This window comes from Periophthalmus magnuspinnatus, chromosome 4 (genome assembly GCF_009829125.3).
Source record: "Periophthalmus magnuspinnatus isolate fPerMag1 chromosome 4, fPerMag1.2.pri, whole genome shotgun sequence".
Lineage (NCBI taxonomy): Eukaryota > Metazoa > Chordata > Actinopteri > Gobiiformes > Gobiidae > Periophthalmus > Periophthalmus magnuspinnatus.
This window is the reverse complement of record NC_047129.1, coordinates 22,027,254-22,039,860: the sequence shown is the minus strand read 5'-3', so window position 1 is coordinate 22,039,860 and position 12,607 is coordinate 22,027,254. Positions and strand designations below refer to the sequence as shown.

General features: G+C 40.3%; 1 protein-coding gene across 2 annotated transcripts; it reads right to left on the bottom strand.

Moving 5' to 3' along the window:
- Positions 1 to 864: 864 nt before the first annotated feature.
- Positions 865 to 12,302, bottom strand: LOC117370308 (disabled homolog 2-like). Of its 2 annotated transcripts, none has more exons than XM_055221284.1 (10): positions 12,202 to 12,302; positions 12,030 to 12,116; positions 7,331 to 7,455; positions 6,179 to 6,277; positions 4,787 to 4,918; positions 3,726 to 3,812; positions 3,036 to 3,083; positions 2,905 to 2,964; positions 2,334 to 2,430; positions 865 to 1,309 (listed from the first exon to the last, which is right to left on the bottom strand). In XM_055221284.1, the coding sequence occupies exons 2-10, from the start codon at positions 12,100 to 12,102 to the stop codon at positions 1,026 to 1,028; spliced, it is 1,005 nt and encodes a 334-aa protein (XP_055077259.1). In that variant the 5' UTR covers positions 12,103 to 12,116; positions 12,202 to 12,302; the 3' UTR covers positions 865 to 1,025. The 2 variants fall into 2 exon arrangements, with proteins under 2 accessions (XP_055077259.1, XP_033821593.1); XM_033965702.2 differs by having other exon boundaries at positions 12,181 to 12,215.
- Positions 12,303 to 12,607: the final 305 nt, after the last annotated feature.

Sequence of the window (12,607 nt, the reverse complement as noted above, 5' to 3'; positions counted from 1 at the left end):
TCTCACAACACTGGTGCCTAGTTTTATTAAAGTGTAGCTGGTTATCTCCATGGGAATGCTATTGGTTTGCCAAGAATATTAGACTTGTCCATCATGTATTTATTCAATAAAAAATGTTTTAGCAGCTAATAAAAAATACCTGTAAAAACATGATTTTTTTTTTTTTTACTGTCAGTGGGCTTGCATCCCCACAGATCTGACCTGTAACGTGTCTTACTGGCATAATATTTACTTTGAAACATTTCAGGCAAAGAATCTCCACAGACAAGTAGGTGGCAGAGCTTGTACTAGAAAAGTCAATTATTAAGTCCCGGCAAATTGATCAAATTCAGAAACATCTCACTGAAGAGTTAAACCTCAGTTGACACTGGCCAAACTGCACACACATTTTCATATTTTCACTTTTATCACAAAGTACCATTACTTTTTGCAAATGCATAAATAATAATAAATAATATAGACCTATTTTTGTCTTGTTGTAAAGACTGATTGTAACATTGTTAAATAAATATGTTTATAATATGTTTATTAATAAAAATATTTACAAATTTACCTCAATTACCTAGGTCTGTAAAAAACGCAAATGGTCTGATTCATGGTTCAGTGTTTTGGTTTGATTCTTTGAGATGCACTGAGCTCATGTGCAGTAAAGTGCCATGGATGAGCTGGAGTTTCACTTTAGACTCAAATCACACTTTTCACTCTGACTGTACAGTTTAGTCCTCTCTCAGCTCATATCACAAAAGCAACAGACTAAAATGGAAATGTATGAAACATGGCACATAGAGGATATTTAACATGTTTTGGAGAATCAATAAAACATTTTCAAAAATTAAGTTAAAGTCATGATTCTTTTTAATTTTTAATAAAATTCTGCACATGCCCTTTTGGAACTGCAAAGTAGTTCCAAAAGGAACTAGTAGGATGGCAGTGCCCTCACTGCCATCTCATGGCATACAGTGGCATGGGTGTGTGTGGATGCCTCACAGCAACAGGGGTGAGGGGTTTGTAGGGCAGGTAGTGCCTCACAGCAGCAGGTTTGGGTTGGTTCCGTTCACAGGCTGTGGGACATTGTCTGGAGCTGGTACGTTGTTCATCACAGGTCCAGGAGGGGGTCCTGCTTGTGTCCATCCTGCCATGTGACTGGGAAGAGAGGGCCAGGGAGCTCCACCCACAGGACCCGCCCACTGATGACCCACAATCCCCTGCTGTGCCCAGGGAGAGGAGGGGTACAGAGAACCTCCTGGCTGTGGGGAGAACATGGACAGGATCTGCGTGTTGGACAGGGCAGGTTTGGGAGGCTCCATGCCTGAACAGAGAACAAGGATACATTAACACAGCACTGTTTTCTTCTGACAACACACCCACATTGCACATCGCATTCATTTAATCCTTGGCACATTCTACACTGCACTGAACTGGACACGCGCTCTTACTGACACACTGGTTTTATTAGTTTGTCAGTTTATTTCAAAGGTGTTGCAAAGTGTGGCATTGTGAAGACTTTTATGTACATATATACTTTGCCTTCTTGGATTCAGGGATTGCAGATCACAGCAATAATTTATCTCACTTCCCCAGTTAGCCCGCATTTGGCACACTTCTTAGTCATTCATTTTTGTAAAACAGGAACAAAGTTTTCATGTTTCGTAGATTCTGTGAGTATGGTGAACTGTGGTCAAATACATAAAGCTTCACCTATAGAGAGAGAGAGGAACAATCTGCTGTGATTTGTCATTTGTAGTGATGATGTTTAGTAACAGGGAATATTATGCTTAATCATTTTTTTTAAGTTTTCTACCATGTTATAATGTTCTCTCACCAAAACCATGCCTGAAGTGATTAGACATCATCCATGCATGGTCTTTCCTGGGCCCAATTCAACCCAAACATAAAACATTTTAGGCCTGTTCATAGCAACAGAAGCTAACAAACGACTGTGTCAACCAGAGCTACGTTATAACTTCTGTCCCAGTTATCTAGTTACCTGTCAGGACTTAGCCAGGATTATCTTAGCTAGAGGATTTTAACTATGGTGCATGTTTTGGGTTGATGGGGGAAACCAAAGTGCTTGGAGGAAACCCACACAGACACAGGGAGAACATGCAAACTCCACACAGAAAGAAAGAATAGGAAACTTTTTGCTGTCAGGCATGCATGCTAGCCACTAAGCCACTGTGCTGCCAAATACAAAAATACTATGCCCAGCCCCATCTAAGAGAGTCATTATAGCATCCTACAATCTGAAGACAACCCACACTCTTCATGATGTCACAAACATGTCATGGAGAATCACATTTCTCATATTTGAAAATGCACAAAAGGTGACTGACTTGCAGGGGCAGACACAGCAGTAGGACACCCGTCTGGTTCAATGGGATCTTTCAGAGGAACAGAGAACACCTCCATCAGCTCAGAGGAGGCTGAGGTCTGCAAAGAAAGGTCAAGTAATTATTAGGATTTAAGCAGATGTTTATGTTCCATTGCCACACCAGAACATCTCAATCTCCATCATCACCTCTTGAGAACATCTCATTCACCTCCTCAGAACACCTCAAGCAGATGTTTTTGTTTCCTTACCTCATCAGAACATCTCACTCTGCACCAGCTCTTCATCAGAACATCTCACTCCCCTCCATCTGCTCCTCACACATCCGACTCTCCTCCATCTCCTCCTTCTCCTCCTCAGAACATTTCAATGCCCTCCATCAACTCTTCAGAAATATCACTCCCCTAAGAAGAGCTCACTCTCCTCTACCACCTCCTGAGATTTCACTCTCCACCATCATCTCCTAAGAAGATCTCACTCTGCTCCATCACCTCCTCAGAACATCTCACTCTCCTCCATCACCTCTGCAGAACATCTCTCTCTCCTCATGACCTCCTCAGAACATCTTGTTGTACCTGTTTGAACTCGGTGTTTGCGTCAGGATGAGGACTGAAGGTGGTCTTCAGGGCTGGCTCCTGAGCGCAACAGAAACATTTCATAATTATATTTGAACAGTGAAGTGAGAAGATCTGTGTTGGATTCATACCTCAGGGGGAAGTGTAGAGGCTTCTTCAACAACCAGCAAGGCACTGCTCTGAAAGACAACCATCCAGACATGTACAGCTAGGTCCACAAATAACTCATACATTTTGGTGTACTATGCACCTTTTCTAATGGCTGCTTGTCACTATGGAGATGTCTTTGCTTTGCTTGGAATGTTCCACAATATGGCATTAAAGGGGAACAAAACATTAAATCACATTTTGCTACTACACAGTGTGCATTTTGTTTCTACTGTTCTTATTTAAATTATTTAAATTTGTAGCTTTCTGGTGTGTGTGAGTGTGTGCTGCCTCCACTGGCCACTTTTAACTGCTACATGACATAACACAGGACAGCCCTTTCTGATTACAAACGCCTGACAGCAGGGGCGGAGTTTGAAGTGCGGTACCTGTTATGTCCAAACCTTCTCACTCTCCCCTTTAGTCTTACAGGTACTGCCCAGTTTAGCAGCTTTATATGAAATGTGGATGTTGGTGGAATTTAGGACAAAACAATATTCTCCATAGAGACAAGCAGGTGGTGGAACCCTAATTAGAAGTTACATATCACATCTCTAATTGAAATGTGCCTATTTTGGCTTAGCTAAACTGCATGTTTCTTGTTCACCTCTGTGGCCTGTACAGTGTAAATATAATTGTGAATGTGTAGGAAGAATGATACTTGTGTGACTGACTTGGGGGGCTTCACTTGGGTTCTCTTGGGCCAGCTCTGGGTCCACAGCTCGGCACACCTCTTTGATGTCATTCAGGACAGGTTCAGCCTGAAACAACAAAAACAGATAAAGCAGAATCAATCTACACACACCTCCAAAACGTGTTGCAGCTCAAAGCTTAAATGATTATTATATTCCCAAACACTGCACGCTACATTTTTAAGTTGGACTATACAACAAATCAACTTTTTTGCAACTAAACTGTGAAGCTTACATGGTGTGTTAGTAGTAGCATTCTCTACTGCTCCTAGTCCTTTTTGCCATTTTAGTGTCAGCTAGGCAGTCCAAAACTGAGTGTGTGCTGCCACCTATGGATAAACTCCACTATTGCGTTTAAGAGGACATAAATGATTAAATCATGAGAGACATACTGGCAGGGGCGGAGTTTAAAGGTGCACAAAGTTACTTTGCTGATCAGAGGTTTGCCACCACGGATATGTTTTTGCTTTACCCGGTATGTTCCTCAGGGCTGCATTTGATTGAATGAAAGTCAACAACCAGGCAAGATAATTGGTCCAATAGGACAGCTTGTTGAGGAAGAGAACCATGTGGAAGCAACTGTCTGCAATGATCCAAGGCAGTTGCTTCTCTATCATGGGGCAACATCAGAGTGAGAGAAGGGACTAAGTGGACGGGGCTATCACTTATGGTTCAAACTCAGGTACAGAGCCTTTAGGTTTAACTCGTAAACTACTTAAAGTAAGAGCCAGGCCTTACTATATGATAGCTGCTAATACTTTATGCACAATAAATAGTGTTGTCAATACTACAGTGTGTGCAGCAGACTGTCTGTAGTCAACTAAAGAAATTCTAGGTCGACTTAAGACATTTCCTCCTGATTGATTAGTCAACTAAAAGGGCGCGTGGCAAAAGCTCCCAAAACTATTACGTACGTCTATGTATCTGACTGAAACAGCACTCACAAGACTATAACTGCATGAGAGTTCATGCAAAAGAAACTAAGCTAACTCACAAAATTTTGGTCAACTAAGACATTGACTGATTAATGCAGGTGCATGTACCAGAGTGGCCATGCGCAGGTAGAACAGGTAGAAATCTTCTATTTGCCTGTAGACATAGGCCAGGGCTCTTGGGTCAGACTCATCTCTGGTCACTGCACTGATAGCGCCCTTCTCATGGATGTACATCTCACCCTGAAACAAAAAGGTAACATTCCTTATGGTATTATCATTCGGGTCTCTACTGTATCAAAGTATAAAAAGAGACAGGTATCTGTTGCCTATAAAAAGTCCAGGGAGTGTGTGTCCATGATTGGAGCGGTGGATTTATTTTCTCACATAACCCAATATACCATAATTTACCACTGTCGACCCCTTAACAAAGCAATGAGAGATGCATACATAGACCCAACCTGATTTTTAAAATGCTTTGCTAACATCCAGATTCTTCACAGGGAGTTTTTAGATGCACACTGTCATACAGAAAAATGCTACGGCCACAGGCGGCTGCCTGCAGAGGACTGCTGAGAAGGTCAAGTCAAAAATCGTTGGATTTGATAAGATAATAGATCTGTTGTTGTGATGTGACATTTAGTCATATAGGAGTAGTTTTCTGTGCATGTTTAGGTTGTCTTGCCCAAGGACATGAGGACAGTCCCCTACTGGGATTGGGCCAGTGAGTTATTTCACACAGAGATTATGTTGATTTATTTATCCTTCACTAAACTTTCTCAGTGGCCTCAGTCTGAGGGCCGCAGTTCACATATTGGGGCTTTATTCCAAACATCACAGTCCCCTAGGAGCTCAGAAGGCTAAATCTGGACCAGGGATCCATCAGGGTTATGTCCCCTTCTGGGCTTTACTTTACTTACACCAGAAATGCATGAACTGAAGCAGCAGCTTGGATGAGCATCAAAATGTTTTCACTCAAATAACTTTTTGTCCAGTTGACAGAATTTAATTTAATGTTTCTGATTACAGACACTTCAGTGCAGGAGTGGAGTTTGACATTGTTCTTTATAACTCCATTGCAATTGCAATATGGGCCAGGTTTTGTTGTAGTGTGACACTCACACTCAGAACGGTGCTCTGATGTGCTGTTGTGTCACAGTATTTTGAAACTGCTTGTGCCAGACCACGTGTTCATGTGATAACTACTCATTTATTAAGGGAAAAAGCTTGCAGTGGTATCTGACTCTTGATACTTTCTAAGTATTGAAAAACAAGTACAAATTGATATTAAAACTAGTATCAAAACTAGATATTTATTTGAACAAGTATTGATATTGCACCTTTCAGTTTCAGCTGTATCAGAAGTAGTACAAGACCACATGGAAACATGCAGTAAGTACTATTACTTAGTGTTGAAAATAATAATAATAATAATCAAGCCTACTCCTTAATATTGAAAATTAATATTGTAATGTTTCTTTAGATGGAAAGAGTCACTCTCACCCCAGTCCTCTCATCCAGGATCCTGACTCCTCCGGAGCAGATCTTCAGCCAGACCCTCTGCTTATGCCGGCCCTGTTTACGGAATGCTGCCTCAAAACCCTACGGCAAAGACAACTTAAAGAATACAAGAAAACAAATAATAATAGTGATTAAAGTCTTATAGTGACGTTTAAAATTCCTCAGCTCATTCATTCTCTCCTTAGTGCTGGCCTGTTGATGCTGGTCCTGCACCTGATCTACAGACTGTATATATAAATGGACACAATAAGCCCAACCATGTTCCAAATAGTGAGTGAGCATGGGAGCGATTAACTCCATCGACTCTGGCTCCAATTCACTTTCTATTGAAAAATGGTGATACCATCTCTCTGCTGTCAGACTCGTCATTCTGACCTTAAAATGTTTGCTTTAACCTGCTCTAAATGATCATAGTGGTTTAGCAGACTCACTGCTGATTGACTCGGACTTCCAAATACAGAATTTGGCTCTAAAATAGCCGCTATAACTACTAGCCTCAATTAGCTTCATTTGGCTTGAGCTGAACGCTATGGGTGACATCATACTCCCTCAGTCTACTTCTATATACAGTCTATAACCTGATCACATTCTTCTGTAAGTGTACAGTGTAGCCTTGACCTCCCTGTTCAGAGAAAGTAATCTCATTATGTAAGAGGATGTGATTTGTGCTCTGTCCTCTGGGGAGTGTGAGTGAAAACTGTCCAAACTACTTTTACTGCAGCGAGTAAAAATAATCCAGCTCATTGTAGTGGGCTATGGACAATGTAGACTGTAAACAAGATTAATTATGTAGAGGTAGGTCTAATAGGTCTAAAGCAGGATTAAACATGGTTGTAACCAGAACAGAACAAGGTCTGAAGGAAGGCAGACCAGGAACACCCCACAAGAGCTGGACTTATTAAACCAGATATAACCCAGAACTAAACTAGGTCTAAACCCCAACTAAATCAGGACTAAACCAGGTCTAAAGCAGGTCTAAAGCACTTTTGCAGTTCTGATAGATACTGACCTGCAGAATGAGAACATTCCACCAAACCAGGACTAAACCAGAACTAAACCAGGAGTGAAGCAGGTCTAAAGCACAATAAAACTGGGACTAAACCAGGACTAACTCTCCACTAGAGTTCACTGTACCTTGAGTTTCATCATGGAGTCCCAGCACATCTTTTCCCCCTCTGCACTGGTGACATGGTCAATGCCGATCAGTTTGGCCTTATAGCGGACTCCGTCTCCATGAAAACGGGAGCTGGATCCAGGGGCTGATGGGAAACATGCAGAGATACAGCTGTAACCAGACGTTTACATACACTATATAAAAAGACATGTATGCTTTTTCCCTCACTGTCTTTCATGAAATCTAGACTAGACTTTTCCTGTTTTAGTTCAATTAGGATTACCAAAATGATTTCTATTTGCTAAATGCCAGAATAATGAGAAGTTTTGTTGGACAATTTTTCACTACTTTCTTGAAAGTCAGAAGTTTACATACATTTAATTAGTATTTGGTACCATTGCCTTTAAACTGTATGACTTGGGTCAAATGTTTTGGATATCCTTCCACAAGCTTCTCACAATGGTTGGCAGGAATTTTCCCTGTGACAGAACTGGTGTAACTGACCCACGTTTGTAGGCCTCCTTGCTCACACATACTTTTTCAGTTCTGCCCATAAATTTTCAATAGGACTGAGATCAGGGCTTTGTGATGGCCAATGCAAAATACTGACTTTGTCATTCTTAAGACTTTTGACCTAAAGCTATTTGGAGGACCCATTTGCACTAAAGCTTTAACCTTCCTGGCTGATGTCTTGATGTTGCTTCAGTATTTCCACTTAATGTTCTTTCCTCATGATGTTCTAGTTTGCACCAGTCCCTCCTGTGGCAAAACAACCCCACAACATGATGCTGCTGCCCCCGTATTTCACAGTTGGGGTGGTGTTGTCAGGCTTGCAAGAGTCCCCCTTTTTCCTCCAAAATGTAACGATGCTCATTATAGCCAAACAGTTCAATTTTAGTTTTGTCAGACCACAGGACATGTCTCAAAAAATTAAGGTCTTTATCCCTGTGTGGATTTGCAAACTGTAATCTGGCTTTTTCATGTTTCTTTTGGAGTAATGGTTTCTTCCTTGCATATTGGCCTTTCAGTCCATGTCAGTAGAGCACTTGTTTCACTGTGGATAATGACACACTCTTACCAGCTTCAGCAGACTCTTCACAAGGTCTTTTGCTTTTGTTCTTGGGTTGATATGCACATCCATCTCTGGAACACAGAAACCTTCTCCTTCCTGAGCACTATGATGTCTTGACATTCCCATAGTGTTTATACTTTATAACTGAACAGATGAAGATGGCACCTTCAGGCATCTCGAAATTGCCCCCAAGGACAAAACAGACTTGTGCAAGTCCCCAATTGTTCCTGATATCTGATTTCTTTTCACCTTCCCATGATGTTACACAAAGAAGCAGTGTGTTTAGGTGTGCCTTCAAATACATTCACAGGTGTGTCTGTAATTAAGTCAGTAAATGTTGTCAATCAGAAATCTGGGTTTTCCCAAATTGTTGAAAGACATAGTAATCTTACTGTATGTGAACTTCTGACTTTAAAAAAATTAATGAAAAATTGTCCCAAAAAATCCTTCTTTAATTATTCTAGCATTTTGCAAATAGAAATATTTTTTGATAATCCTAAATCCTAACTGACCTAAGACAAGAGAAATTCAGTCTGATTTCATGTCAGACAGTGAGGGGGGGGAAAGCATGTGTTGTAGTGCATATAAACTTCTGTTTTCAACTGTATGTTCCTTATTATCTAGCCTAAAGAAGAGTCAGCAGCATTCTGTACAATGTTTTGAGGCATACTTCATCACACACTTGTCTGAACACTTCTAGTAAGTGTGGAGCCATGCAGACTTCAGGAAAGTACATTCCCCACAATGCATTTCAGTGGAATCTTTCCAAACAGTGCAGGACAAAACACTAGGTCCTAAACATGCCCGTTTAAGTGAATTGACCATTCTCAATGGTGCATGTCACGAGTTTAGCCTTTAGTGGCAAGGTACATCTGGTCCATGGACCATGTGCAGTTGATCTACCCCCCATGAGACTTTGCTCTATAAGAAAAATCCTTTCTGGGCAGGAGGGATGTTTTCATAGTAGTACCAATAAGTGGCCACTAATCCAACTTGCGACAGCTCTAAGCTCGCAATACCCTATCCAGTTATTTTAATAGATCCATGTGTAGTGCTTGTACCTTAGCAATGTAATTAAAGTTAGTTAAATAATTTAACAGTTAGTACTGACTGGATACAATGGAAAGGTTAGTTTTAGAAAAAAATGTACAATCGACAGGAGCCATCTGTACATCATGGCAACGGACAACAGATGAAAACTAGCCTTTTGGCTAATTCTGGCATGTTAGTTACTGTTGGTCAACATGCACTGTCCGCTATAAATAAATAAATAAATTAATAAACCTGTGTTGCCAGAGCCTTGACCTGCAGATAGAGGACACATATAAGATTTTTTTCATTCTCAATCTTGTGAAAGCTCAGAACTTCAGAATTCACTCACTGAGCTGCAGAGGCTGCACTAGCACTGTTTAGGGATTGGTTTAAGGTGCTAGGGCTTAGGTAGCGACCATTTAGATCAGAGTCAGTTTTAGGTTCAAACCAACTGGCTTTCAGCAATGAAACTGGCAACCCAAATGAGAAACTCCTGTGAGGCTGTGAAGCTTTATGACTGAACAATTGTCTTGAGAACCAAAACACCAAACTATAACAAACAACTTGGCCACCTTGTCCAATGTTTTTGTAATTAAGAATAAAGCATACTAAAGTATTACAATAGTTATTAGTAAAAACTGTTTTAGATTTGAACATGTTCGCCTCTACCATGGATTATGGAATTTAAAATCTAAATTTTACATATAGTTCCTTTAACAGTGAAAATGATATTTTAAATAAACATGTCGACACTGTAAAACATTAACATAGTCCTTATATGTTTGTTGCTAATTTTGCAAATGATTCAAGTTAGGCTGTGGCTTTCTGATTAATGTAACTGCAGTTAGAGAACATGTCTAACAGCTGTTTTACACTGCTGAGTGTTTTGATCTCATCACATTTACATCACAACCAACATATCTGTGCAGACTGTCCCAATTTCCATTTTTACCACAACTTTATTTGTGCACTCACACAATTCATGTACTTTCCGGAATACTTCATTGAAGTGTGTGGTCTAATCTGTAGTGTAGAGATTGTCTACTGAGACAGGCTCTCCCTAATTTTAAGATTTTTTTTTCCCTTTCCACATTCAGAAGATGGCATATTTGACTTGCTTAACTGCAATTGCGTTGGAGGACTGTTTCCATAACTTGAACCTCGTCCAGGGCATTAAGGTGGCGCTGCCTCTGTACAGATCTTACGGGTCAGATCTGGGGAGAGGTAGGCCATTTTTGAATTGAACATATGAAGGCAGATAAGTTGAATCTCAAACTATGAAACATTCTGTGAGACAAGCAGATGACAGACCCTCCACCAGAAAAGCTACATTGTGCACCTTTAAATAATATCCTAAATCTTCCAGCTGCTCTTCTGTATTCTGTATTTTGCCTCTGCTGTCTGGAGTGCCCCCTCTCCTGAGCTCAATCTGATCATGTGTGACTCCTGCCCAAAACTCCAGAAATCACCCTAAAACACTACAATCACTTCTCAACCTTGCAACCCTCAAAACAGCCAGTACTAAAAGTACTAAATACTAAAACTAGTATTGAAATTGGATACTTATTTGAACAGGTACTGATACTAAAAAAGTCACATTCACAGGACAGAGATGAATCTTTCCTGAATAGCTTTAGAATGATCTTGAGCTGTTTCAGAACAAGTATAAGACCCACAGACTAGTATACACCCATGGACTCCTATGGAACCTACCTGGACCACGGAGGGATTAAACAGATGTAAGGCCACATGGGAATATAAAAGAAAGTATTACCATTTAATGCTGAAAATGTTTAAATAAAGATAATTTTTTTATTATCATTGTAGTATTGGTATCAGTATTGAGTACTGAGCCTATTAGTATTAAACTTGACTTCGAAATTTTTGCATCCTGACAACACTAATAAGAAGTATGTTTTATTGTGAAAGTCCATGGCTCTCCTGCGCTCAGCTGTTTTATGAAATGTAAACTAAGCACATTCTCATAACCCATAACTCTTTAGGGTTAACGGTTAACAATGAGCCGGTGTTATACACTGCACATTTATGGTAGATTTAATTTTATGTCGTTGAAAATATCTTTATATACATTTTGACATTTGATATACAAAAATTGCTGCTACTTAACTATTACTACAATAATTTAATAGCTACTAGTATTACCACTATTGCTACAGCTACTACTACAGTTACTACTAGTATTGCAGCTACAATTGCAACTACCTACTGCTACTCCTACAACTACAACTATTACTATTACTACAGTTACTGCAACTATACAACTACAGCTACTACTGCAACTACCTACTGCTACTACAGCTACTACAACTAATACAGCTACTGCAAAAACTACTGCGGTTACTACTACAGCTACTACTACAACTACCTACTACTACTACTACTACTACTTCTATACCCGTTACTACAGTTACTGCAACTAGCTTCTACTACAGCTACTACTGCAACTATATACTACTACTCCAAATACCTACTACTACTACTACTACTACTACAGCTACTACTGCAACTACCTATTACTACAGCTATTACTGCAGGTACTATCAGGAGCAGCCGGTGAATTTATTAGATAATTCAAATAGTTTATCTTCTCTCACCTGCAGTGGAGCTGAGTGGGGGTCCTGGGGTGACAGGGGAGGAGGGGAAAGCAGGAAGCTGGTGTGAGTCCATTGTAAGTACAGCCGCTGAAATACATATAGACTATAGTATGAAATGATTCTTGTCTGCAAAAGTGAAAAGAAGTATTACCTGTGTGTGGCTGCTGCTCACCTGCTGCTCACGAGACATCTCAAAGCAAAGGTCAGCTCCTGCTCTGGTGAGGCATTAAAGGAGACACAAGGGGAGGGACGTACATGCCTCAAAAACATATTAAACAGAGTAGAGTACAAATGTAAAGCACAATAATATATGTTCAGCAAGTTTATTGAATTTATATATACGACCATGCTACAGAAAGAATTCCCTTGAGGCTACCTGACTGGTACCCTGTGCGATTATTGAAACTTTGTTGTTTTTTTTTAGCCTGATTCTTAACGTCCCAAGAACTGCAGCTTGTACAGTTCAAAGGACAGAAGATGGTGTTAGATTGTGTGAAATGAGCTGTTTTTCATGTATCCACAGAGATTGTGCAAGAAGCTAGCTAAGGAGTTATATGGCCCTCTGAGATGCTACAGAC

Excerpts from the sequence above, each read along its gene's own strand:
- LOC117370308 (XM_055221284.1), bottom strand. The coding sequence starts at position 12,102 with ATGGACTCACACCAGCTTCCTGCTTTCCCCTCCTCCCCTGTCACCCCA. Across the intron at positions 7,456-12,029 it reads CCCACTCAGCTCCACTGCAG|CCCCTGGATCCAGCTCCCGT; the intron begins GTGAGAGAAGAT and ends GTTTCCCATCAG. Across the intron at positions 6,278-7,330 it reads ACTCCATGATGAAACTCAAG|GGTTTTGAGGCAGCATTCCG; the intron begins GTACAGTGAACT and ends TCTTTGCCGTAG.